This window comes from Argopecten irradians, chromosome 2 (genome assembly GCF_041381155.1).
Source record: "Argopecten irradians isolate NY chromosome 2, Ai_NY, whole genome shotgun sequence".
Taxonomy (NCBI): Eukaryota; Metazoa; Mollusca; class Bivalvia; order Pectinida; family Pectinidae; genus Argopecten; species Argopecten irradians.
The window spans coordinates 26,072,655-26,100,332 of record NC_091135.1 but is presented as its reverse complement, the minus strand read 5'-3'; the positions used below and the strand labels follow the sequence as shown (position 1 = coordinate 26,100,332).

General features: G+C 32.2%; 3 protein-coding genes across 4 annotated transcripts; 2 read left to right on the top strand and 1 right to left on the bottom strand.

The window, feature by feature from the left end:
* Positions 1-2,879: 2,879 nt before the first annotated feature.
* LOC138314950 (uncharacterized) lies at positions 2,880-11,885 on the top strand. Of its 2 annotated transcripts, XM_069255606.1 has the most exons (6): positions 2,880-3,001; positions 3,169-3,299; positions 4,384-4,428; positions 8,968-9,113; positions 9,883-9,952; positions 10,355-11,885. In XM_069255606.1, the coding sequence occupies exons 2-6, from the start codon at positions 3,228-3,230 to the stop codon at positions 10,379-10,381; spliced, it is 360 nt and encodes a 119-aa protein (XP_069111707.1). In that variant the 5' UTR covers positions 2,880-3,001; positions 3,169-3,227; the 3' UTR covers positions 10,382-11,885. The 2 variants fall into 2 exon arrangements, with proteins under 2 accessions (XP_069111707.1, XP_069111708.1); XM_069255607.1 differs by lacking the exon at positions 4,384-4,428.
* A 1,043-nt stretch (positions 11,886-12,928) lies between these two features.
* LOC138314949 (large ribosomal subunit protein uL10m-like) lies at positions 12,929-19,287 on the bottom strand. Its single transcript, XM_069255605.1, has 5 exons — positions 19,206-19,287; positions 16,863-17,053; positions 15,158-15,345; positions 14,419-14,555; positions 12,929-13,959 (listed from the first exon to the last, which is right to left on the bottom strand). Exons 1-5 carry the CDS (start codon positions 19,231-19,233, stop codon positions 13,712-13,714), a joined length of 792 nt encoding a protein of 263 aa, XP_069111706.1. The 5' UTR covers positions 19,234-19,287; the 3' UTR covers positions 12,929-13,711.
* Positions 19,288-21,264: 1,977 nt separating this feature from the next.
* On the top strand, positions 21,265-26,949 carry LOC138314948 (FK506-binding protein 2-like). Its single transcript, XM_069255604.1, has 4 exons — positions 21,265-21,614; positions 22,148-22,293; positions 23,229-23,359; positions 24,004-26,949. Exons 1-4 carry the CDS (start codon positions 21,403-21,405, stop codon positions 24,169-24,171), a joined length of 657 nt encoding a protein of 218 aa, XP_069111705.1. The 5' UTR covers positions 21,265-21,402; the 3' UTR covers positions 24,172-26,949.
* Positions 26,950-27,678: the final 729 nt, after the last annotated feature.

Genomic DNA, 27,678 nt, shown 5'->3' with positions numbered 1-27,678 from the left:
TGTTTTTCTTGCATATTTGTGTCTGACAAAGTTACAAGGTAACCATAGCAATGTAAGCTACTATACATATATTTTATCATAATTTTGTCTTACACGGTGTGCAATGTATTGTGTTTACGATTAGTGTATTTGATCTCAAGTATAAATGAAAGCATTCTATTGTACTCGACATCATAGAAATAATCTGCATCAATCTATTTCCAACCCATATTGTCCATGCATGCTACATGTATAAATGTTTACTTTTGCACATAGGTAATTCCTGCTTATTTACATATGGACTAAAAAAATGTCTATCATGAAAAATAAATGCCTGCTTAAAAGGCTATCTGTCATTGCATATTTGTGAAAAATATTACCAGGTTTGATGAATTTCAGAATATCAGAAAACAGCAGGTATTATTGGGCATTACTTCAGATACTAAACCCCCTTAGAAATGTATTTTTGGTTTAATAATCAAAGTAGAATGAGAAGTATCCAATATTATACATATAGCCATTATATAAAATAAAAAAATATATAGATGCATGTAATTGTGATAGCAATGTTTTATGTTGTTACAGATGAAGTAAAAAGTATAAGACAAGTTACTAAAGATTTAAAAATGTTATGCGTAGATTGTCGAGTACAGTTTTTATAAATAACAATTACATTATATTTACCGGTATATTATTTAATTGAACTTTGTTGTTTTATTTGTTACCTCAAACCGTATGAGCTATATGTAGCTTTAATTTCCATTATTTGAGTTAATTTAGTTGAAATATTCTGATATACAGCTAATTGTCTCTTTCCCATCCAAGAAACAGAATAAATGTCCATTGGTACGGACAGGCAGAGGGACCTCCAGTTTATAGGCATTTTGCCTTGGCTAACTACTTTTAATTGCATTCTTTTAAACATGATATTTTTGGATCAACACAAAGTTTAAACATTATATCATGGTTTGATGTGATTAGTTTTCCCGATTGATGTTATTTGATATGATTTTTTAAAGCACGAAAATAAGCAATTTTACCTGGTTTTTCGAAAAACAGGCATTCAAAACCGGAAGTGCGTTTTGTTTTATTAATAAATAAGTTAAAATATATTTTTTTCTATCCAAAATCGTACTCAAACCATCTGAAAATTACTGAACTTTTACAATATATTAAAGTTATTCTTTTATATTCAACTATTTAAGAGTTTATCTAAAAACCCCTAAGCACATACAGAGGTACATCTGCCGATCGTAAAATTGGAGGAGTTGCCAATCTCTATGTATATATATATATGTTTCTTGTACGGATAGTAACAATTGTATTTGTGTTGTTCCTTTGCATCAGATGTGTATAAAGTAATAACCGAACAGTCTTCTTAAAACAGAGTATTCAGTTTTTCCTTCCAAAGAATAATATGGACAGTCTATTTATGCATCTTTTAAATAGGTATTATTGAAAGTTACACCTTTGCCACCCTTGGTACTCCATGGGTTATAATCACTTACGTCAAATCCATCCCTAAACTTTCCTAACTTAAAGTGGAGGCAGTTCAGGAGAATTCAACTGACAAATTACAGGTCTGCAGAGACATCCTTTTTTATTTCAGAGATAGAGAGCGTTGTCCAAATTCAAAGCCACACAGTCATCAACAGTGTACCGTTAATTAATTCTTTTAATGTACATCAAAGGACCAACCTACCTGTCTTCTGTTGATTAATATTACGAAGTACATAAAATATTCCTTATTTAGATGATATAATATAACTAATAACAGATTTCTATGAAGTGGCACACATGCTTTTGAGAGCAACATTGAACATGCCACCATTGGCTATGGGGAGAGAACTGTGCAAACTATGTAAGATTCATGGTGAGAGGCAGTGATTGGATGGCTGTAGGATTTTATTTTCTTACTCAAAGAAATTGGAATTATAAAACATCAAAATATTACTGAAAATCTTCGAATACTCTACAGTTTATAATGCTGATAGCATATTATACTTAATCGATAAATCTCTTATCATTACAATTGATACCAGGTTTGATTCAGTTTTTATAATGGCAAATTTACTACCATAGCCTTTATATTCTACTTGAGAATAAATTATTAATAAAAAGATTTAACTCATGTGATTTTAACGTGCTGAATTTAACTCACATTATTTTCTTTGCACTAAGTTTTTAATTTTGCACAGTGCAGCAGGACTGAAAGGACTCACAGTCTGACCTGTTTCTTCACTATTCTGATGATGCAACAAGATATTTTGAGATTAATGAAATTTCATTCAAATTTCTTATCATAAATTTCAATTCAGCTTTAAGTGTTCAACAGTCTCCTCTTATCAAAATCCAAAAAAGAGGGAGTTATTTTTATTTTCCCTTATGCTTGCTTACAGCTTTATATGAACTGGATTTACAGTACATTCTTTGGTTTGTTAATAAGCTGAATGTTGAGTCTCAAATAAGTCCATAAATAATATTTCAATAAATTGTATTGACACATAGATATTAAACATTGACCTATATAGAAATATTCTCCCTAATATGGCTGTCAGGAAAAAGCTTTATCCTCGCCACTTTGAACAGTTGTGGTTTTCCTTTTTATTGCTGCTCACATGGAACATTTGTAGTTTACTAAATGACGAATTCCATTTTTCAATCAAATAGACAACCAGAAGACTGATTACTAGCTAGTGTCATCATAAATGTCTGAGTAAACAAAATAAGTAAATAAATATCGTATATATTCTATTTGTTGCTGTTTTTTGTGGGTTTTTTTCAGCATGTTAGAGTATTCTTACCCTCGTTTTAGAGGGTAAATTGATTTCTAGTTTATTTTCATGCTTCCCCGCTGCACAAACGAGTTACTTCCCTTACAAAGGAACTCTTTTATTACAAAGGCAATAAAGACCTAGATTTGTTTTAGATCAGAGGTCATCCAGTTCCGCGTGCTAGGCAACGAAAGGTTTGCCTTCGAAGTGAATCGATAATTTCTTCAATAATTCATTCAATCCTGAAGGTATGCGTTGCTATTATTAAGCCAACAATGGATTTCATTTCTTGGACAGAAAAAAAATTCGTTTTGGTATTTATTTAATATACTCTCTTGATTTTTATCACTATCTCAGTCTATGCTGTCTTGGTCTGTTTTCGCTTAAAATTTAAAAAATGTGTTTACCTTTTCAGTAAATCGAAATCAAAAAGGGGTTTAGGGCTCACTGGAGCTGTAGGAGCTACTGCTGAGGATGTCGGGAATTAACGAACATAATGAAGCTAGAAGGAAAGAGGGGCGAAAACAGATGTTGGCATATCATAAAGTGAGTACAACACAGTAACGATAATGTTGCGTACACAATTTACATACAAACCTGCTCTTCTTGTTCAGAGATATAAACGTAAGACTGGACATGTTTGATCATCAGCTCAATATGATAGAACATCAGACAAGGTACCAGTACCACTTTAGATCTACACGCTTCATTTTCCCTCTAGATATCCTACAGGTGTGTGTGATTTCCTACATATCTCAAATTTGATATTTTACTAAATTATAAAACTTTACTATGAAAAGAAGATAGGGAAATAGGGCAGACAGACCAGTATTAAAAACTGAGATTTCCCTAAACAGAGATTAAGATAATGTTTAAGTTATGTTAATCTCTTTCCAAAAGAAGTTCTATTTGAATCGTTTATTCATTAATACTCTCATAATATAATAGCCAATTTATTATCGGACATTACATTTCTACCATTTGGTACATTATAACCATTTTTGGAGTGTATTTCCAACTGTACTACCTGGTCATCAATCATTGACTTGATCAGTTGCACTCTCCCATGATATCTGACATGTGGAGTTCTATACTGCCACTGTGCATGGCTATTTGGTAGTTAATTATAGTTGGTCGCCAAAGAAAAAAATTGCGGAGCTCTGTTGAGATAACAGAACACAGTTCTACCAACTGAGTTAGGAGCTCTGTTGAGATAACAGAAGTTCTACCAACTGAGTTAGGCCTAAATGGTTGCCATTGATCGACCCTGTCCAATCCAGCTGCAAATAAAATAGCCAATGAATGCATATTTTACAGTGATTTAAATTTTTCAAGACTTGTTTGGGTTTTTTTCTCCATTATTTGCACCTTAATCTATTCAACACGGTGAAGCCGAAGATGCAGAAATTCTATCACAGCAAATTAGTGAAATTACTAATAAAAGATTTTTGTTTAATCACTTTGAAATTTTTTATTCCATGCAACAATGTAAATAAGTATTATCATGCAGTTGTTCAAGTTCAAGTTTTATTTTAACCATGTACATATCAAGTTGCATTTAGTTACAGAAATAGGAAAATAGTGATTTTTCTTTATTCATGTATGTACATGTTATTGAATTCACTTTTAGAGACGTTCATCAACAGTATTAGAACGCTTGCCATATTCAACACTTGTAAGAATGAGTTACTATGTATACATGCAGTGTTACTTGATCTATGTAAATTAATTGTTCTATGATCAAATTGTGCCATCGTGGCTTATAACACATCTTTATTAAGGTCTTATCAATTTCACAGTAGTGGTTTTCATTCATGATTCTGATATATTTGTTCAATCAAATTTTGAATATAGCTTTTACATATTCATAATTAATATTTTTGGTTTTGGTGAATGAATATCCTTATGTTATAAAATCTTAATCTAGAATAATAGAATATGAAAAACATTGTAAATGTATATTACCTGGTAATATACTCTTGATTAAGCCATAAGCTATACATTGTCAGTCATTGTGCAAATATAATGTTCTGATGAAGTGCATATATCTATACATTTTTATACCACTGCCACTTTTCTGAATACTCTTCAAATATACATAGCCATGTGTGAATGGTGAAGGATAAACATTTCCATTATACTGTACATTAAAACAGAGTAGGTCATCTCTATACTCTCCATGAACCCATTAACATGAAATTGATCAGACCTTTACCAGTCTGTCATGTGTAAGTCATGTATATTTAATCATGTTCAATTAATGGTAGTATTGTAAACGGTGTTGTTGGTTACGGTGGTGACACAGTAGATTTGTGACTTTAGGTTGTATGGTGAAAGTGTTTATTGACATTAATGTGGAAACGGCTATTGTTGTTTACTTTGGTAAGTGGTTTTGGTAAAATAAACAAAGCAAGTAAACCGTCCCTCCCTACTACGTAGCCCATAGATCATGAAAAAAGTTTTCCCTTTATATATCAATTCAGATACAATGTAGTTTTTAATGGTATTGTAGATGTTTAATATCGTTTCAGGATAAAAATCTGAGGATTTTGATGCATATTATAGAATAGAATAGCATAACAGACATAATTCCTTTGGGTGATCAGGTGTGAAAAGGTCAGGGGTCACCTACCCGATCACATGGGTTTTCTCCCGGCACTCTGATATCCTCCCACTCCAAGACCTGTCTCGCCCTGTCATCTAGCTGGGCCATCAAAAGTGATTTGTATATAAAAATGTTTACAACTGTAACTTGTTTTGCAATCGATGTAAAATAAATAAAGTTTATACCAGTATATTATTCCTCCTTCCCTCCCTCCCTTTATGGCAATAATTAATTTATTCATTAAAGCAACATAAAGAATAACAGTTGTAATATGAATAATGAAAACAGAGTTTCTGTTTGAAGAGCTGAGAACGAAGATAAATATAATTTGTGTGAGATAACAAAGGGATTGAAAATGTGTCATTATGTAATATTTGCTAATGTTTATAACTTTGAATAACTTGTCAACCTTTAACAGTCCAGATAGAACACTTAATCAGGATCTGAACAAGGATAATCCTGAGAACCTTAAAAGACCTAGCTGTAATCCATGTAGCTTATTATCGACATTGGAGACTTTAATTAAAGATATTGTTCATATCAAGTTATCAATATGCCTGATGTTATGTAACTACTAGTAGATATATTTAAAGTCATAACAGGTGCAGTACGGTAGACTAGCGGGTGGTGGTGATCTAAATACCATGTAATTATTGTTGGATTACAGTTTGATAAAACATGTACCAAATACATTTCATTTACCTTAAAATAATTATATAACTGTACTGAAACTCTTTTACATCAGATAAAGTTTTGGCTGTTTTCCATTACAAGAACAGTATAAAATTTCCTCTACACCGGACTCAATTGTATTAGTATTGTTTTTTCTGTTACCATTTTATCAAACTATCTTGACTGTATTTTAATATGTATAAGTAGCCTTATATACATACATGTATATCCCTGCAAAACACTGAGGAGAAAATTGAAAGAAAAGTCAAATGAATGTGATAATGAAAAGGAGTAGATATAAGATAAAGAAGAAAGGTCAAGTTTCTTTTCATCTATAGATGTACATATAATGCTATTTTTTGTCTGTAAGAATCATTCTATTTATCATTATACCATATATATTATCATTACCATAAAGAAGTCTTGCCATTTTTGTTATTTTTCTTATATATAACATATATATATGTATAGTGACAATATATATAATGTCTAATCACCTTAACCACTCGGTTACCACCGCCCCTGATTTCAAATTCTATCAATGAAAATAAGTATAGAGGGGAATTTTATTAATGGATTGAATTAAAGACATCTCAGTGAATAGATATTGTGTTCAATGCCAGTATTATTTTTTTTATCAAATGTTGTCTAGAGGTCAAAGTTTATTCATTCAACACCAAATGATTTGTCAACTTTATGCTGATTAAATACAAAATCTTAATATAATGAATATGAGATAGTGTTTTCAATAGCAACCTTGGTATTTTATGCCATATTTTGCATCATTATAAATATCAATACATCTACATTTATATACCTGTACCAATGATTGAACTGAAGAAAAAACCCAAATATTTGAACTAATAATAGATACATATTTTTCTTTTAAGCTAACCAAACCAGTGACATCTGACTCCATGACACCAGGGACATGATGAAGGCTTTGTCTATTGCCCCACCTTAATTAATTAATTAATTAATCAGACTATTAATACCAACTTGTGTATATTTAGAATTTATATGTAGGTGATTATACACAATTAATCAGCTTAATTTAGTTAATGGTTTACATTATGTGTATACATGAACCCTTGTACAAGACGTACACTTCACATCTAACGTAAGTTAAAATTTAAGTACTTTAATAATAGTATACTAATTTGTTTTATATTGTATAAAAGCCCATATATAGATTTCTGACCTAAGCGGCAAAGTAGTTACGATAAACAAGATGTCTTGATATATTACCACAAGCACTAAAAGATCTAAACCAAGGAGTTTTGAGTTCAAATTCCATGTGGGGCAGTTGCCAATGCAAGTAGTGGTTTTCCTCCGAGTACTCTGGCTTCCCTCCACCTCCTAAATCTGGCACAACTATAAATAACCCAAGAAGTTAATAGGACATTAAACCAATAAAACATTCATTTATTTCAGTAGCAACTGATTGGGGGTGGTTAGTTGAAGGAGCAGCAAGTTATCAAATTCCTTTTATTAAATTTTGATAATGATTACTGGGTTATAATGACTTAATTTGAAATTGATAGTAACAAGAAGACAAAATGTATATTATAATGATCCTATATGATCTGTTAAAGTAAGTAAACATAATCTGTATATTTATGTACAAATTGCAAACTTATGCATCACTCACATTTCTCAGGTAAATTTTAACAGGGGTTTACCGGTATTATAAAATCCATTTTCCTTAAGAGAAAATTTTACTTTAAGTATCAAGTAATTATCAAAAATGTTGACCTACTATATTTATATGTACTACATTTTAAGGCTAGTATCTGACTGTGTTACATGATGTTATTGATGGTTGGTATCGGATTGTTTTTTGAAAAGTAGTACAGACATAAATTCAATGTTATCATGATGTACTTTACCTGTTAATTATTTAACTGTGGGTTTGACATTTTAAACAGCACAGTAAGATTGTAGAGATCAGTGTCAGAGATATAGCTATTGCATGGCAATCAACTTGGCACTTTTGAGTTGATCTACATGTACTGCCAAGTTTCCAAACTCCAGTTTGATTGTGATCCAGTAATTTCACACCTTGTTAGGGACGGGAAGATATATAAGATAAACCGATGCAATTTTAAAGTACTGTTGTAGGATTGAAGATATAATATATTATTTATAGAGTCTGGTTTGAAAAAAGAAAATATTGAATTTTTACTTTTTTATATTGCTTAAACACAGAATTTTTTGTAGCTATTGTGAAAAATGCTTCAATTAAATATTATATCACATTGACATTTTTTGCTTTAAATGAAATTGAAAGCAAGAAATTTTTATGCCCCCCCCTCCCCAAAAAAAAAAATATATATATATATATGAAGTTTTAACTAATGGATTCAAATAAGTTTTTATTATGAAACTGTTTTAATCAAAACTTAATTAAAATATACAAAATACATGTACTAAATGTACTCAATTGCACTAAAATAAGGATTCACAGTTGCTGATAAAAGTGAAACAATATAGCCATTCCAATTTAAAGTAACACTTTTTAAATCTATAATTTGAATACTTTGATTTTATAAGTATTTTTTTCAGAATTCATAATTAAGCAAGCAGAATTCAGGGTAAAATTTATGCAAATACAGTACACTACACATATGTAAAGAAGGGCCCAATTTAATTATTTTCAGTGAAAACATTTTTGTACAAATACACTGTAACTGGCAAATAACTGGTATGCACATCAAATGTGAGAGAATTTTAATCTTAGAAATCAAATTTTAGAGTTGAATATAGTGAAGATGGAGTGTACTGAGACATATTGTAAATGTAATACTCATATAATAGTGTACTATAAATAAGTATGATAATGGGATGGAGTGTACTGAGACATATTGTAAATGTAATACTCATATAATAGTGTACTATAAATAAGTATGATAATGGTAAGCATGATTTGTTATTTAGATGATGATGATGAAGAACATGGATCAGGATCCATCTCTGATGCAGCCAGGTCAGAATTCATATGAAACTGAGGTACAGCTCCGAAAAATGGGCAGTCCCCCTCTGGATACGAGCGGGGTGGGTCATGATTCTTTATCAACAGACAGGTAAGTCCTTATTCAGCTAGAAGGGTAGGCCCCCTTAATTAGTAATGCTAAAAGTCATGCTCCCTTGATGAGTTTTAAGGTCATGCTTTCTTCTTCAGCTGGAAGGTCATGATTGCTCCCTTTATTAGTTTTACTTCATGCTTTCCTATCACAATTTTATTGGAAGGTCATACATGTTTTCTTTATTTTCATATCACATTTTTACTGGAAGGTCATATGTGTTTTCCTTATTTTCATATCACATTTTTATTGGTAGGTAATACATATTTTCCTTATTTTCATATAACATTTTTATTGGAAGGTCATACGTATTTTCCTTATTTTCATATCACATTTTTATTGGAAGGTCATACATGTTTTCCTTATTTTCATATCACATTTTTACTGGAAGGTCATACATGTTTTCCTTATTTTCATATCATATCATATCACAATTAAGTTGTTGTGGGTTCCTTTAGCTAATTATACAGTCAATGTAATACTCTTTTTATTCATTGAAAAAGGCTTGCCCTTAAAACACTGACATTTTTTACCATAACTTTTTTTCCAACTCAAGGTCATTCTCCTTCAATCATGTACTTTTAAAGTCAAGCTAGGATGTTCTCCCTTCTTGGGTTTAAAGTTCATTATCCATTTTAGCTGGCTTTATCCATACAAGTTTCATGAGGATATTGAATTTGTTTCTGCATTAACTATTCTCTAAACTTTTTAAAAGATCAGATTATAATTTGCTCAACTAATATTTTTCATGTTTTGATATTTATTGTAGACAAAGGCGGGAATGTGTAAGACAACAACAAATCATTGATTATTCTGCTAAACTGCCCAATAGACTTAATGTAAGTATTGTAGAGAACAAGTTGATGTTTGACCAGCTATATACTGTATTATTAATTTCCTCATAACCATGGTAAATTATAAAGGTATCGGGTAATTGGTTTCAAAATTATTGCATGTATAGTGGACACTGGGGTTCCCAGTCTAAAGAGTCTAATTACAAATTTTCTGGATTGCCAAATTCCGTCTACTTCAGTCAATAATCTGGATCTGTTCCCTGAAATTCTGCCATGATAGTGAGTTTTCGGAATATCAAAATTTGATATGACAGCAGCTCCTAGATTATCACTGGTCCACTGTACTTTAATCTGCTCTATCAATTTTGATGTTTAAAAAGCTAAATATATGTGCCAGTTATTGTAATACATGAAACTCATCTCAGTAATATTGTTTAATCTTTGCAGTCAATAGATTACAAAAAACAGTGGTGAGAGCAGAACCAAAAGATACCGAACATCGAAAATATTTCTAATGGTGTTAAACTGGACTTGATCATGGAACAGTTGGATAGTGGTTATACACCCGACATCCAATTATTTAGTCAGATGCTATCTTTTGGGGAGTTTTAATGATTCATGTTTGTCTTTATTTAGTTTCATAAATTTGCTGAAATATTCAAAATTAACAAAAATCTATTTTACACAAAGCATTTGATTATGGTTATTGAGATTTCATTTTGGAGTGCTTGGACATATAAATAATGTACCAATCTTAATCAGACAGATCAATAGCATTTGATTTCAATTTTCATTTTTTCATTGTACACTTTTGAATACAATTTGGAATGCAATCATGTATCAAGCTTATCATCCTCCCCATAGTTTGTGCTCAAATTTACAAGGTTTTGTGATTCATTGCAAAGTTAAGTTCACATATCCAGATATTGACATTCTTTGTGAACAAAATGTACTTTTCTTCCATTATTTGCACAACCTATAAGCACAAAAAAACCCACTTTTTCGTTGATTTGTAAACAATTGCCAGCTAGAAAGATAATCTTTAGGTCAAAATAATTCTGTTAAGAGAGCTTTTGGACATGATGCGAAAGCACATTTATTGCAATATTTGATTTTGATTCTATTTAAATTGTTATTTCCAAATTAAGATAATTTTAGGATTTTGAGGCTGCTAATTATATAAATATTTAGTAACTGAGACTAAGCCCAATAACCATTTGTCACAGTAGAGTTTAATGTATTTCAACAAAATGAAATTCTATGTTCAAATATGAATGAATTAGTATTAAACAAAGACAAAAAAACTATCTTTAATGCTTAATATTAACTGCCTCTTAGATTGTATAGATTTTATTTCCTAAAATACATTCTCATATTAGAAGCATGCCAAGGCAGAAATATACCACTATTTTTCTCTTGTACATGTATTACATCAGTGCAAAACAAGTGTGGTATTGTGATATATTGTGATTATATTCTTATTCACTTTGTATTTTTCTTTCACTTGTTATACATATATATATATATATTGTTTATTTATTATTACCTATCAGTATTATTGTAAATTGTATGCATGCCTTGATTTAACTGATTTAATCAGACTAGACTTCGTTTCCTTCCCTAAATGTTTTGTTAGCATTGTCTTTAACTAGTCAATGTAAAAAGTATTACACAGGATTTATGAACTAATTTTTAGATAAGGAGTAAAACACTTTATAAATTTCATATTATATTGCCATTTTAGCAGTATTACAAATGACCATAACTAGCTTAGGCAGTATCTATAGATATTTTTAATAGGTTAATTTTATTTTTAATAATTCTGGATGTACTTAGTTATAGGCCTAAGTAATATTAAGTTTTAACAATTTCAATAGACAGGACTTGTTATAAAATGCATGTTTTTTTCTATTCTATTTATCAACTGATGTTGTGTTGTTGTTCAATGTGTGTCAATAAAGTGGTTTATTGGTGATAATGTTCGCCTTATTTTTGTTTCTCATTAAGCAGACAGAAAAATATGAAAAGCTTGCAACAGTCTCAAGAGAGATTTATAATCATATTGATTTCAAATTTCGTTTTTTGGTAGGGGTGGTGGGGGTCACTGTTTTGTAGAGCTGTTGCTATAAGTTAGAGACTGAAAGGGAGGTAACTCAGATTTACTAAAAGTCTAAAACAGTTGGGCAATGACAAAAATTATGAAAAGTCTGTGTCTTCAGCAGTACTGACAGTATTAAATCAGAGTGTGTAAAGATAACACTAATCACAGGTTTACGACGCGCAAATTTTTTTTTTTTTTTTTATAAAAATAGTGGTTTTTTTTTTTGTTTTTTTTGCGCGTCATAACCTGTGCATTAATTAGTTGGCATCAGTTTTGCTTCACATGAAGACATACACAACTGTTCATGGTAACATCAGCCTTTCAGCAGAAACCTCGCTACTTGTGGATAGCAATGTGTCAAATTAATATTCAAATGATTTATCATTGTATAGCATTTTTGATAAGATCTGTACCAGTAACTAATACAGAACCATGTAAAAGCGAAATCTTCAGACAGATGTTAAAGATGCTCCACCGCTGACAAATGATATTTTTTCACTATAAAAACTGGAGCAGATGATTTGGTATTTGGTTCTTCAGTTACAAAAGTTACTTACTTTACACCATCATCGAAAAGTTTGAGATTCTAATTTTACTTCAAGTTAAAAATATTAAAAATAATTAATTGCATCCCGAAAAAATTCCGTGGCATTATATCTTATATGGAATGAAGTACTTATTGCGCATACACCAAAGGCAAAATAAATTATTTTACATTATTTTTTGTGTTAATTAGACATATGTCCACTCGATTAAACACAAATTATTGTTTAAATGATGAATATCATTTATGCTCTGTCGGCAGTGGAGCATCTTTAAAGAGAAAATATATACAATGTATTTTTTTTGTTTAATATTTTGAAACAGGATTTTCCCAAATGCTGAGAGTATTTTTCATATCAATTAAAGATAAAGATTCATTTAAAGACATCACATTTTATTTATCATCAATTGATATAATTTAACAAAAACTTATTTCTGAGTTCTGACAAGAACTTTTACAAGAAACATGTTGTATAGCACATTGCCAGACATTTCTGATCACATTCGTACATTAATTGCTAAATGATTGTGGATGTGACAATAATACTTGAATTCCCAATATTAAATACTCACAGAAATGTTTTTGATTTGTGAATATAAAATACACTTCTGAGTGTGCAACGTAAATGCATATAAACATATGCATTTTAGGTACATGTTTACAAACAATATTGGTGACACACAATTACCAGACTTTGTGACTAACATGTATACATACATACACTGCAACATAAATGTTTTTTAATTTTAACCTGCAACCATTCTTCAGTTTGCTCTCAATCCTCCATATGAAGTTTTTCCTAGTGTAGTTATCTGCCCTTGTGTCTAATGAGTCAATGACATTAAAGACTATAGGACAGATAACGTTCCTGTGACTATTTGAATATTAAAGGTAATCATCTGCACTTTTCTGAAAATGTTATCCTCACATACAAACAACATAACAGTCACTAGGTGCGACCCAGAATCTGATAGATACATTTGTTAACACCATCAATCCATCAGTGACAACATTTTGTCCCACAATTAATTGATGGCAACAACAGTAGGTTACCCATAATTCTTAGGCGACAAAATGTTTATCCATCTTTCATCAGCTCTACCCACAATCCTCTTGATAGCACATTAACCCACAATGATTCCTAAAACTTAACATTGGGTCATTCATCCACAAGTTGTTCTGATTGGTCATTTCCCTGTGTGGACTGGTCAGGTGTCCCCTGTTTGACCAGCTGGTCTAGATTAACAGCTAAAGTTTGTTGGTGTGATTGAAGGAGGCTTGATGTTCTACCTCCAGCGGCCATGTTTAGTATACTACAGAGCTCTCCTCTCAATTCTTCTATGGGTGGTAATTTAGATATTTTCAATAGGCCTTCTTTAGTAAACAATTTTCCATCTACAAATCCTCCTGAAATCCAATTATAAGGTAGTTAAAACCTGATTAGGCAATATCAAATAAAAATAAATGATATAAATGTACTAATAATTATAATAATTTGATCAGGTATCTACCAACATCTTAAATTGAGACAGTAATTACATGAACAAGACTGCAGATATCATTATTTTTTCAACTATTGTGTAATATGTACATGGGAATATTTTTCCCTCAGGTCTTGCGGTTTCATACTATTAAACAAATGTATTGTATACAAGACAAACTGAATGTTAGAGAAAATATAATGAGGTAAAAACAGTATAAAGCTAGTATATTCATAATCTGAAATATAAGGCCGGAATAAATTCAATTTAAAATCAAAATCATTTCTATTGAATATGTATTCAGCCACTATAGGGCCTTCTTCAGTCCAAATAACACTAACACAATGTGTTCGTCTACATGTTTGTTTTTTCAGAGAAAACATACCCAGCATTATTAAGAATGGAATTTTTTTAAGATCGTGAACAACAGCTGCTACATTTGGCTCCTCCGACACAATGTAAGAATTTCTTCCTTCGAACCATGGCTTCATACTTTCCAATTCTGTACCCGTCACAGCCATCCTGTAAAGTAAAACTGAAAACTTGAACCAGAAACCTCACATATACATCACTTACAAACTTTTACTCAATAGACAAGTTCTCGACTCATGATTTCCCTGTGGAATTTACTTAAACAAAAATAAATTCATGTTCGCGATTTGCCAAAAAAATCCTGCATAAATTGATAGGCGGCATCTGACTGACACTGTCATTGTTTTATTATAATCATATGAACCATTTTTTTTTTACTCAAATCAAGAACAAATACATAATAACTTACTATGAATATATATATATACAGCCTTCCATATATTGAGTCCAGCTTAATTATTAGTTATTAATTATTCAAGCATTAAACTGTCTTCCTATGGAATCTATGGTCTTCTATGTAGATGCTAGAGCTTTGCAGACAATCTTCATAGCGCATTGTGAAATGACTGTATATCAACAATGATATAATCTACAAGTTGGAACAGCCATTTTGGTGATCATTAGACATTACCATGTTAACATTAATGACGTCATAATGGTCAAATTTTGGGTATCCATAATACCCTCATAGACTGCTTTGGCTTGGTAAGTTTATATACCTAGGTAGTATTCCAACTTCAGTATTCACCTACCTTGCAAATTTATTACTGTACACTTTCATTTTTAAATTGGACTTGTTGAGCAGCCCTTTTGCCTTGGCTACATCTACACTATGGCAGGGGAGATTCTGACAGACCACAATCATCCTGTTTTCTTGGAACATTCGCTCGCATCCACGATAAATAAACTTCTCAGCATCTCCCATCTCTAAGCTTTTATTCTGTAAAATAACATATACCAGATGATAGAAAGGTTGCTGTCAGGCTTTACTGAAACAATTTGAACATCTGTAAATTAATATGATAATATATAAATGTGTATAAACGTGAATTTCACTCACAAAATAATGATGTCATTATTAAACCCTGTTTTATGAAAAAATGGAATAATTCCTTGATATCATTCCAAAATCAGAACCAATATATTACGTCTGGCATAAAATTCAGCCAGCAATTAAAAGAACAAGGACATAGTCATTCAGATCCCCCGTCAATGGAGATATCAAAGCTGAAGTCTCTGATTGTGGAGACTTATGTGTATGAAAAACAACAGGAAAAAGGAAGTTGAGCTAAAGAAAGATGGAGTATAATTCAAGTAGAGCGGAGCTGCAATTGTTGAATCAGGTATACAGCCTTGACATTTATATTAGACTATATACACAATGATGGGTGGAGTTTTGCAAAGTAACATTTACCATTTACCATGATATTTTCAGCAATGTTTCCATGGTAACAGAAAAAAGTGCAAAAAATGAAAACCTAAAAATAGCAAAAGGTACTACTAGACCATAAAAAGAATGTGTCTATGAAGTTTCGTGGAAATATCTCTGCTGGTTTTAGAGTTATGCTCCGGAAATGAACCTGCTACAAAAATATGATATTTTCAGCAATGTTTCTATGGTTACAGAAAAAAGCACAAAAAGTGAAAACCTAAAAATAGCAAAAGGCACTACTAGACCATAAGAACAATGTGTCTATGAAGTTTCATGGAAATATCTCTGCTGGTTTTAGAGTTGTGCTCCGGAAACGATTCTTACACAAAAATCTGCCATTTTCAGCAATGTTTCCATGGTTACAGAAAAAAGTACAAAAAGTGAAAACCTTAAAATAGCAAAAGGCACTACTAGACCATAAGACCAATGTGTCTATGAAGTTTCGTGGAAATATCTCTTCTGGTTTTAGAGTTATGCTCCGGAAACGAACCTGCTACAAAAATATGATATTTTCAGCAATGTTTCCATGGTTACGGAAAAAATGCAAAAAATGAAAACCTAAAAATTGCAAAAGGCACTACTAGACCATAAGACAAAATGTGTGTATGAAGTTTCGTGGAAATATCTCTACTGGTTTTAGAGTTATGCTCCGGAAACCATTCGGAGGGACGGACGGACGGAACCCATTTGTATATCCCCCGCCAACTTTGTTGGGCGGGGGATAATAATGCAGTTATATGGAATGATATAGCTAACAGACTCAAGATCTTCATTTTATCAGTAACATCAACAGTTATAGCCAATCAAACTATTGCAAAGTGGACACACAACATTCAGATTGACATAAAAGGAAAGATATATATTATATCCTTATATAACTACCAATTTACCGGCTTGTAAATGTTTCTTTACATTTGACCAATTTATTATCAAATTATTAACATTTAACCTACTAGCTATTTATTATTCTTAATTGCATATAATAACAACATGTTAATCAGCTATTAATCTTTTAGAATACATACCTCCTGACTTTTCCTATCCAAACGAGGACATACTTTGACTGGGAAATTCTCTGGTACATACAAAGGTTGTGTGACTACCTGGAATATCCGGTGTTTATGGGAGCGTACATTCAACCATGGCTTTTTGCTGTTAAATTTGTGTTTCAGTCTCACTTGCTGTGACCATGTACAGGAGGCTGGTCTTAAACAGGCTATAAAATACACAAGAGAAAGAAGATATATGCATTCGTGTGTAAACATTATGTTAATTATTAATTAGCAAATACAATGTAAGTGAAATATGTGCGACATGCAACAACATACTGGATCTGATTGCTATACACATTATGACATATATATACCACACATGGGTACACTATTTGCAATAGACTATTGCAAATAGTGTACCCACTATTGAATAGTGCCCAAGGAAGCGGGCACCACTAATTTTTTTTTGTGATCAGATGCCACAATTATAATGACATTATTATGATGTTGCGCTTCGATTGCGACCAAGATGTAAAGATGGTTGACAGGCTGCTGTATGTGAGGACGGAAACAGATGTTGCTTTTCTAAGAAGACAGCTCACTGTGAGGTGTACCTTGACATGCTACTGTCATGTTACGTTTGCATAAAAAAGGGTCTCATCTGAGGGTGATATACTAAGCTCATTATGGCCTAGACTGGTTGTGAGGGCATTTTTGCCTCATAGTATTTCTGGTGATGGGATGGGCTCTATTCCATCCATTGACAATACTATAAATATGAGGCAATAGTGCCGTTACAACCAGACCAGAATAGATAAGTATATTACATTTACTTGTCACTGATAATAAATATATTATACATAAATGTATCGTATTTGACCCAATAAGCTCCAATGTCTCTATAAACCAATTCGACGTTGATATTGAGAAACTTCTAATGAGCAATATCGACACAACGTAATGATAAAAAATGTGTCGTCGTGCTTTATCTCTAACATTATAATTATTGGAGTACGGGGAATGGTCCAGTGAGCATACATTGTAACGAGCACAGTATCAGTATCCTACTAATTTTACACGTCAAAGACAAATTTATGTTCTGGCACAAATAAGTTCAAATTATCTCACAACCTTGCTATAAAATGTAGCTATATAGCCAATCTGAAACCGTCGGATAATCCTGATTCAAGCACAAATCATGAACTTGACCAAAGGAGTTTGACGTTTTGTCAATAATATATAGTATATATATATATATATATATATATATATAAATACCCCTATATACTATACAGGGGTATTTTTTTATATATGTATACTAACGTGACGCTACCCAAATTGGAACACTTTTTGAAGATAATTGTAAAAATTTTCTTACTTGTGGTTGAATCCAGATTTTTTTCTTAATATTCCACAAATAGATGCTTTTATTATTAATTTCATGATTTGTTTACTTGTCAGCAGTGCATATATTTATAAATACAGAGCTTGGAAGCATGGTCGGTCCAGCCTACTCCAACAATTTTAGAGGTATAGCACGACGAGACACTTTTGGAACATTACGTCGGAAGCTGCATCAAAGAAATAGGCCTTCGGAAATGAGAGTCGACAGTCAGCAAAATAACGTCCCATAAAAAAAACGGCTGACCAGTCGACTCTCATGTTATGGGAGTAGGTCCAGCCCTGTGTTTCAGCAGGTTTGAGTACCCAAAATGGAACACCTCCTAAATAAAGTTTGATTAATAAATGCCCAGGCATGATAAAAAATGTTTGAATTCATTAAAAGAAAGTTCAAACATTTTTTAGTTTATTCAAGTCACATGTCTTTCAAAAATATTCCATTCAGCATTTATTTTTCTTATTTTAAAATATATGGTGTTTTTAGGGTTGTCGCACGACGTCGTTTCCCGGAGTTTTTCAAAATTTCATTATTTTCATTTTTAAATACAGATAATAAGCAACTGGAAAGAAAATGACATATTAAAATTGTCACAGTTATTAGTCAGCACCTTAATTTTTGTTCAGGACTGTTATTGTTAGTTTAGATTGTAAACTGAAAATTCTGTATCACATATTTCAAAAGTGTTTCATTTTGGGTAGCGTTCCAAATTGGGTAGAGTCACGTTATACTTTATATATTGACAGAACGTCAAACTCATGTGACTTGACACAGACAGTTGACAGGTTGACGAGTTGACCAAATGACATTGTAGTTATTTTTGCATTTTATTTTACTAATATTGCGTATATTTATACCAATTAGAAACGTCTAGCTGGATCATTGTATATGACTGTCCCGATACATCACGTTATACTTATATTTGCGAGTAATTTATATCTCAATAAGCGAAAATTAAACAACAAAATTATTATCACCTCGTGCAGACTTCACAAACGACGCCATCTTGCTTTGTGAAAATTAGAAACGGAGACCGGAAAAAATATCCGGAGTTCTTGAGTGCTCTCCCTTGTTTTGTTGGCGCCAAAATATTAACACGTGCACGCTAGTCGCAAAGTCAGTTTATTGTTTGTAGAGGAATATGTCGATAACACACAAAAATAGGTGATTGTTTGGTATTAGCATTAATTATTGTTAGAATGAGATCGTTTAGTGCAAACACTAATCCTGGTTGGCTGGCGTATCAATCAGAAACATATATATATATATAGATCTACATTGTCAAGGATTTATAAGTAGGATACAAGGATATATACGTCCTTGACATTGTGTATGTTTAGAGATCTAGATAAAAAATCAGTTAAAATCATATTCAACATAGTACTATATACGTATAGAGCTATGTAGAGTGTGAATTTTACCGATTTTTGATCTAGAGCTACACATGTAGGGCACTAGCCCGAGATACTCTGGCCCTAAAACCAGACTTAGACATTATGACAGATAGATGTCTGGTTTAGGGCCAGAGCGCAGTAGTACTTGAAAATCTGAAATTAGCCGACATCGTTTGGTATCGGGCCAGGTCATCTCCTGTTCAGACTGACCACGGAGAAGTGCCACTTGTCTTATCTTGTGTTTTTTTCAACAAATAAATAATTTATCTACCAAAATTTAGCAATTCGTCGAGATTAGAGGCGATTTACATACTATGAGAAAATGGCGAAGAGGAAGAGGGGAATTTGAAGTTGCAGAAAAGAAAATACTGTATTTACATAATATAACGTGCATGCGTAATAAAATGGAATGCTATGGGTAGATTAATTATTCACATGATGAAAAGACCATGGTACGTGGTAATACTATGTAAGCAGTCTGAATCGGAGATGACCTGGCCCGATACCAAACGGTGTCGGCTAATTCCAGATTTTCAAGTACTACTGCGCTCTGGCCCCAAACCAGACTTAGACATTATGACAGATAACATATATATATATATCTGTCATAATGTCTAAGTCTGGTTTTAGGGCCAGAGTATCTCGGGCTAGTACACTTACGTAGGTGGGTCCATATAAACTGCACCATCCCTGTGGCTAAACCTGGCTGTTTATATCATTAGTTTTTTTCCCCCAATAACCCTAATATATATATAATTATATATATATATATATATATATATATATTTATTCAGCAAAAAATCTTATGATATAGGCAGGTTTAGTGGACTACATGTATAACCGGATCTCTTTATTCAACATCGATATTTGAACGTGTGTTACCATATAAAACGGTTAACGTTGTAGACACCTGCTGTGACCTCATCAAACAATGTTCAATGTATATTGATATTGCCTGAAATCATGTCAGTCATGTTGGGGTCTGTTTTTCTCTCTTTTTTTCCCTTTTTTTTTGGGGGGGGGGGTGAGTGGGGGGTGTCAAAGTGGCTTTAACTGCCATATACATGTATCCACACTGAATTTATAGATTCAGAAACATATGACCTGCATAATTACGATATGTACAATCAGAGATTTAAATAATAAATTATCTATGTCTCTGGTAGTCCGCTGTTAAAGCTTTTTTTATTCTTTTTTTTTTTGTACAATGGTGTTCCTGGTTTCTGTGCGTACTATTGCACTATGAGCCTGAAAAGACATATTAACAGCTAGACAAACTTCATGTAATACGGCCTCTTTAGGCCTCATTACTAATGTCAGGGATTTAGATAAACCAAATATCTGTAATACCATATGGGACAAAGACGTAATCCAAACCATTTAAGACAAAATAGAATTTTCAAGGCAAATAACACACACATAAAACAAACAGCCATATATGTTAACGTAATTCCATTGTTCAAATACAATCACAATTTGCGTGTCATATTTATTTAATATAAACAAGGACTTAGATACTATAAAATATGTCGCTTTTTAAGTAATGTTCATCAATCATCTGTATTGTCATTTCCATGTACACGTGGATTGCTTCTATTTATAATTGTCCAATCAGAATGAATTATTAGGTTCGAGGTCAATTGTTTCGGGTCATTTCCGACGGTGTTTACGAGGACATCACCGAGTTCTGCCACGTCTCAAACTTACCTATACTTATCATTACAGTGTGCTTAACGAACTATTGTTCTGTTGACGTATTCAAGCCAAGTCTCCTCTCAAAATGGCTGCCATATCTGTAGTGCTATTTCTGTGCATATGCGCTGTATTTGCAGATACTGAACCGGGTCCGCCATCCGGGGTTGAAGATGTTACCGAACTGAAAGTAGAAAGGGTAGCGACACCCGAAAAATGTGACAGACTAACGAAGACGAATGATTTATTGTCCATGCACTACACCGGCTACTTAACAGACGGCACGAAATTTGATTCAAGGTGAGGTAAAAAATGAAACATATGTTGTTTTTTTAATCAGAAACAAAGTCCCATGCTGGACTAATGTGCACGTTGTCCAAATGTAACATCTGTAACATGGTTTGAACATACATGTACATATTGTAGTATGTTCGATTTAATTGTAATATAAATTAGTTGCTTAGGCCTATTTAATGTACTCGTACACGTGGCCATGTACTGTACGTGCATCATATACAGTATAAATTAAAAATGAAAAAAAAAGTCATTTAGGTATATATCTACATGAAAGTTCGAATTCCTACATTGTAGACCTTTAAAACATATATATTCACAATACATTTGTTTTGAAAATATTGTGTAAAATTGGGAAAAGGTACGATAGGACATGAGGTACATATATCTCATGTTACTTATAGGTTCAATGCAAGAATCATATTACTTTTGTACATGTACGTATATATATCAAAATAAAGTTAATTGTTATGTAATACTTTCCTTGGATTTATTAAATATAATGCATATAAATTAGACCTCTAATATTCTGTTTGTAGCCATGACCATGGACAGCCCTTCCAGTTCCAGATGGGGATTGGCCAGGTGATTAAGGGATGGGAAGAAGGCTTAATGGACATGTGTGTAGGAGAGAAAAGAAGATTGACCATCCCTCCTCATCTTGGCTATGGAGACCAGGGGGCAGGTGAGATATTCTCAAAATAGGCACCATTTATAAGTTTCATTTAGATTTGAAAACACAGTTTTGAATCTATCCTTATGAAAAGTGATATTTATATATTATTTAGGAAATAAATTTCCTGTTGTTTAATTAGCGCTTTGATTCTAAATTCGAATCTAGATGAAAGAAAAATAGTTAAACATCCTATTAAAATCCATATGCAGGGTCATTTAAGGACATGCCAGGTTTAAGTGGTGGAAGAAAGCTGGAATATCCGGAGAAAAGCCACAAACCAGCGGTCAGTACCTGCATTGGTAACTAACTGCACATGCCCCACATGGGATGAGAAATGGCAATGGCAATCCAGATGTGTAGAGGGCTTAATTGTGTTGTCAGGACATCTTACTCAAATAAGCACTCGGTCAATGTGGCCCCAATGTTGTACATATGATTATTGCAATCTGATTAAAATACAGATCCATATTATCACTATGTTGATAAGAGGATCTAACAACATCCCATTAGGGGCCACGTTCTGGTGACCTTTGGAAATGGCCAATCAAATTGCTGCTTCCAGAATCTTAACTGGGGTTTGAAAAAGCTGTTCAAATTATTTTCCTGTATAGTTATCTCGCCCAAAGAGCACAACAAAGTTAAATATATACGTATACTGGGACAAAATGGTGTTATCAATTGACATAACAATGTTTAGAAAATGAATTTGATCTGAAGAACACATGGTAAAAGGTCATCCGAACATGACCCCTGATGGGATGTTATCAGATCCTCTATTGAATGTAGTCATTATAAGGATCTGTATTTTAATCAGATTGATGATTATTGTTGTAAGTAGTACCAGTAAACCAATTTGCAAATTATCATAACTCAATTTTCATGAGAAATCAATTTTCATGAGAAAAGTCTAGTATATTTCAACATTCTGCGTTGTGGTTTTCCAGGAGACAAAATTCCAGCAAAGGCTACTCTTGTATTTGATGTGGAACTAGAAAAGATTGAGGATGGACCTGCTCCACAGAACATTTTTAAACAGATTGATACAGATGGTGACAACGCTCTCTCTCAGGATGAGGTAAATTTACTGGATTGATTATATCCAAATTGTAGTTATAATTATACACTAATATTACAGGAGGTGTACTAAGACAAAACAACTAGCCAAAATATATAGTGATAATTTTGGTACATGTATCTTTGGCCCAATTGTCCTGGTTTTGGTAGGTTCAATGAGTTAGTTAATTGTAGGGGTTTAATTCGCTCAATGACCTTTTAAATTCATAATGAATTGTTCCAATATATCTACCTGAATTAGAAGAATCCAAATGTGTCATCAGGAGATAATAAGTAAACAAACTTCAGAATCAAAATTACCTTGTAAGCAATTTTGTTTAAAAGTGTTAAGAGAACAACACAATTTAATATAGTACACTATACTGTATTTGCATTGAACAGAGTTATCTGCCCTTGCAGGTAGATAACGATTGTTACGCCATATGTTTATGAGTGAAACGTCATATTTTTCAGAAAAATCGATGTGAATTGTGCTCACAATATAATATCTTAACAATCGATGCCTACCCGCAAGGGAGCTAACTCTGTATTATGTAAAGACAGAAAAGATATCGCAGATTGATGTTTTCGTATACCGTTGAATAAGGGATATCAGAGGTAATGATCGATACCCTTCTGATACATAATCACTGTTTTCTGTTACAGGTATCAGAGTTTATGATAGCTCAGGCAAAAGAGGCCGGATCAGAGGAAGAATTAGACACTAAAGAACACAATGATATCATTAAATCCATCTTCGAACATGAGGATGCTGATAAGGACGGCTTTATCTCACATGACGAGTTCAGCGGACCAAAGCATGACGAGTTATAATAGCTGATGTTTTTAGATTTGAAACTTTTAAATGTTTTTAAGAGAATAGAGGAATTGAGATGTATGTGGCTAAAATTTGGTCTGACCACAAAGTTTTTATATATGGTGCTGAAAAAATCTTTATATATGATTTATGTTTTAATACAAGAAGTGTACACACACTGAAGTACTCGTCAACATTTTATAAGATAGTGACTTCATAAGGTCACAATGCAATGCCAAAGAAAAATTCTTAAAAAGTATTGGATATAAAGTCATTACCTTTTGTCTAAAAGACATTACTACTCTGGTATGTCATTGGCATTGCATTCTTATTAATTATAAAAATGGGAACATACAGATCACCTTTCTTGTTTAATGGTGACACTTGCTTTGTCTACCACACTATCTGAAGGTTATTGTTAATTTGTCGTTAGTTATGCTACAAAGTGTTCAAAGTAGCTTATAGTTTTACTTGTTTTAATTGTACATGTCCACACTGCCAAAATATTAAAGGTCTTTTTGCCAGATATTTTCCTGAAATTAGGAGATTTATAAGATTGAGAAATTCATTAAAAATTTGTAATTTTGAACAAGCAATAGATAGACTGTTGCATATACCGGTAGATTTAAAACCATATTTTACATGATATCATTTGCTCCCGTTATTTCTTGGATTCTAAGTATACATCTTTGTGTTCAGTACATGTACTGCCAACCCATATAAAACATAAGTCATTTTTATCCTCAAAAGTTCACAGTTTAGTTAACTCTGTCTCTCATGTTGTGTAAATAAGGGTTTTTTCCACATGTATATTGAAATTTATGGTGTTCCAAAATCTCTCTATCAGTCAGGTTCAACAGCATTTTTACTTTGCTTTTAACTGAACCAAGACAAACACTTTCAAGGCCTGTTTTGACATATCCTCTAGATTATAGCTGTTTATATTCAGAATCATTTGACATTAGGGTTCAAGTGTGAGCAAAGGGAGGTAATTGGTGCATGGGAGTGTTGTACATAGTTATTACTAAACTTAATTTATAGTAATACAATAACATGTAGTAAGTAGAATTTGATACCTTTTGATACAGAATGATCTGTTCTGTTGAGTTTATTGATAGCTCTCATATCAGATATTTATTTTGATATGTTTTTAAAGAAGTATTTTGGTTTTTTTCTTCCTCTCAAGTATTAATTGATGCATTCAATTGTAAAGTCAATAAACAATTACTAGTAATGTCATAGTTTCATTAAAAAAATTATTCAATGGTATCTACATCTGTATGTATTATGATGTAATTTAAAGGAGAATAATTATACCAAAGTTATGATCTATATATTCAGAATAGCAATGTCCTAATGTGAAATATCTAGTCATTGGTTTGTACTATGTAGAAATCATCTGATATAGAATTAAGTATGAATTACCCTGCCTAGAATAGATAAACAAATCAATTTCATTGAATCTCTGTTTCCTTGAGAATGTGCAGTAAAACATCAGAAAAGGAAGTTATGGAAGTCGATATGTAAGATACTGTGATCAGTGGTATCTGCTCACCGGCATGGAATTTGCAATTCATGAAGTATAGACGATTTAATAGAAATGATAATAAACCTAGTTGAATCTCAAAATTTTGATAGGTATATATTCATGCTCTTTCATGTTTTGAAACATGATATGTAACACAAGAGGAGGTTGTCATCAAGTGCTTGTTTATATTAACCTGTTGTATGGAATTATTTCAATTTTACTATAACGAATGTATACACATTTCATTTAATGTGTGAGATGTAATGAGCAGTCAAGATTGAAGGATATTGGTATATATTCATACCAAGGTGAAAGTGCTATAAATAAGGCTTTAATTAGCAGCATTAAAAACACGTTTGTATTAACTTATAATCAAATGGAATACTAGTACATAACAAGTTGAAGTATTTCAAAGACATTATATGTACATTGTATATTATGTATATTAATGGCTACAGATTTTACTACATATAGTTGTCACATTATTGGAGTTCATGTTAAAATATAACAACATTCTGCCATAGAACAACCCCATGGACATTGATTCAATCAACATAGATTGTAAAATGATTTGTATATGTGGTGAACACGCACTGTATTATTTTAATGAAATAATTTCCTAGAATTGTGTTTTGTTAGATAAAGCTATGGATTTTATCAAATTTTCATAATATATATTTATGAAGGGGGAAAAAGCAGGGTAATGTTTGAGATACAGAATAGTGCAGTTTTGTGAAACATTCAAATTAAATAACCCAATGCAATTATTCTTTAACTTACACATCAATAGCAATATTTGACTTTGCCAGTAAAATATTTAACTGCCATCATATTAACTACCTGATACAGTGTTCCAATACTAAAAATATTTCAAACATTCCATATAAGTTTGATATTCTCAGGTAGATTTCCTAACTTTGGTGTTATAACTTGAGAATTTCATTTTTGTTCGTTTGTTGTTTTTGTTCTTGTTTAACAACAATAGGTGCTCAAATGTGAATGGTAGGATTTTTATGCAAAGACAAAATATGTACAATTGTATGACCACAGGGACTTTACAAGAAATATTTTCTTTGTGTCTAAACAACCTGTTTCAAGATACATATATGTATATACAAAGTGTCATGTATGTGCTGGGAATTTGCATCAAGTCCCTATGTCTCATATCACATTGCATGTCTAAGTACTACTTACGAAAATTTATTTGTTTCACGAAAATCTTCACAGGATCTATTACCCATTGAATAAAGAATTACACACACCCTAACACCGCATGTTGAGTGTTTATTGCACAATTCAATGTATATTAGTTGCAAGTTCCATATCTACTTATTCATACAGGTGAAATTTACTATAAAAGATCATCATTATCAGTTCTTACACTAAAGGATACAAAATATATTTTGAAGACAGTACAGATATAAGTTCGTGTTGTTGCTTTGCATTAGTGAAAACTTAAAGGCCCACTACCTTTCCGTATCAAAATTTAAAGGTTTCTTAAAAACATTAATGACAAAAGAAAATATATATCGATGGCTTAAGATGAGGTTACAACACCAAACATATGCAAAATTTCCTGTCTAATGTACGATAAAAGTGGAGATTCATTTCGCTGTTTTGCCGTCTGGCGCAGTGATAGTCAACTACCGCGCGGCATTTAGGATGACGGCGGGAAACATAAAACGACCCGCGTTATGAAAATTAACATTTTATTTATTCTAATTGAACAGTTCTGAAGGTGATGATAAGTGTGCTAGTAAACGTATAGTTAATAACTTCTGCGACTCTACAAAATTATTGATCTCGTTTTACATTCCTATTTTAAAAATTAAAAGCCGTTTCGGAAAGATAGTGGCCCTTTAAGCTCATTTTTTGTCCACCGGGTATCTCGCTAAAGCATTTCCGCCAGAGATATCAGACAGCATACATTCACATAATGTACAGACAACAGCAAACCAGTCGTCCCACTCCCTTATTATAAATGCCCAACTTGAAG

Bases quoted from the DNA above. Each gene is read 5' to 3' on its own strand.
- LOC138314950 (XM_069255606.1), top strand. From the start codon at position 3,228: ATGTCGGGAATTAACGAACATAATGAAGCTAGAAGGAAAGAGGGGCGA. The intron at 4,429-8,967 runs GTAAGAATGAGT...TTTGTTATTTAG, and splicing joins GCTTGCCATATTCAACACTT to ATGATGATGATGAAGAACAT. The intron at 9,953-10,354 runs GTAAGTATTGTA...TAATCTTTGCAG, and splicing joins AACTGCCCAATAGACTTAAT to TCAATAGATTACAAAAAACA.
- LOC138314949 (XM_069255605.1), bottom strand. From the start codon at position 19,233: ATGGCGTCGTTTGTGAAGTCTGCACGAG. The intron at 17,054-19,205 runs GTGATAATAATT...TGTATTTTATAG, and splicing joins GTTTGTGAAGTCTGCACGAG to CCTGTTTAAGACCAGCCTCC. The intron at 15,346-16,862 runs GTATGTATTCTA...GTTATTTTACAG, and splicing joins TGGATAGGAAAAGTCAGGAG to AATAAAAGCTTAGAGATGGG.
- LOC138314948 (XM_069255604.1), top strand. From the start codon at position 21,403: ATGGCTGCCATATCTGTAGTGCTATTTCTGTGCATATGCGCTGTATTT. The intron at 21,615-22,147 runs GTGAGGTAAAAA...TTCTGTTTGTAG, and splicing joins GGCACGAAATTTGATTCAAG to CCATGACCATGGACAGCCCT. The intron at 23,360-24,003 runs GTAAATTTACTG...TTTCTGTTACAG, and splicing joins ACGCTCTCTCTCAGGATGAG to GTATCAGAGTTTATGATAGC.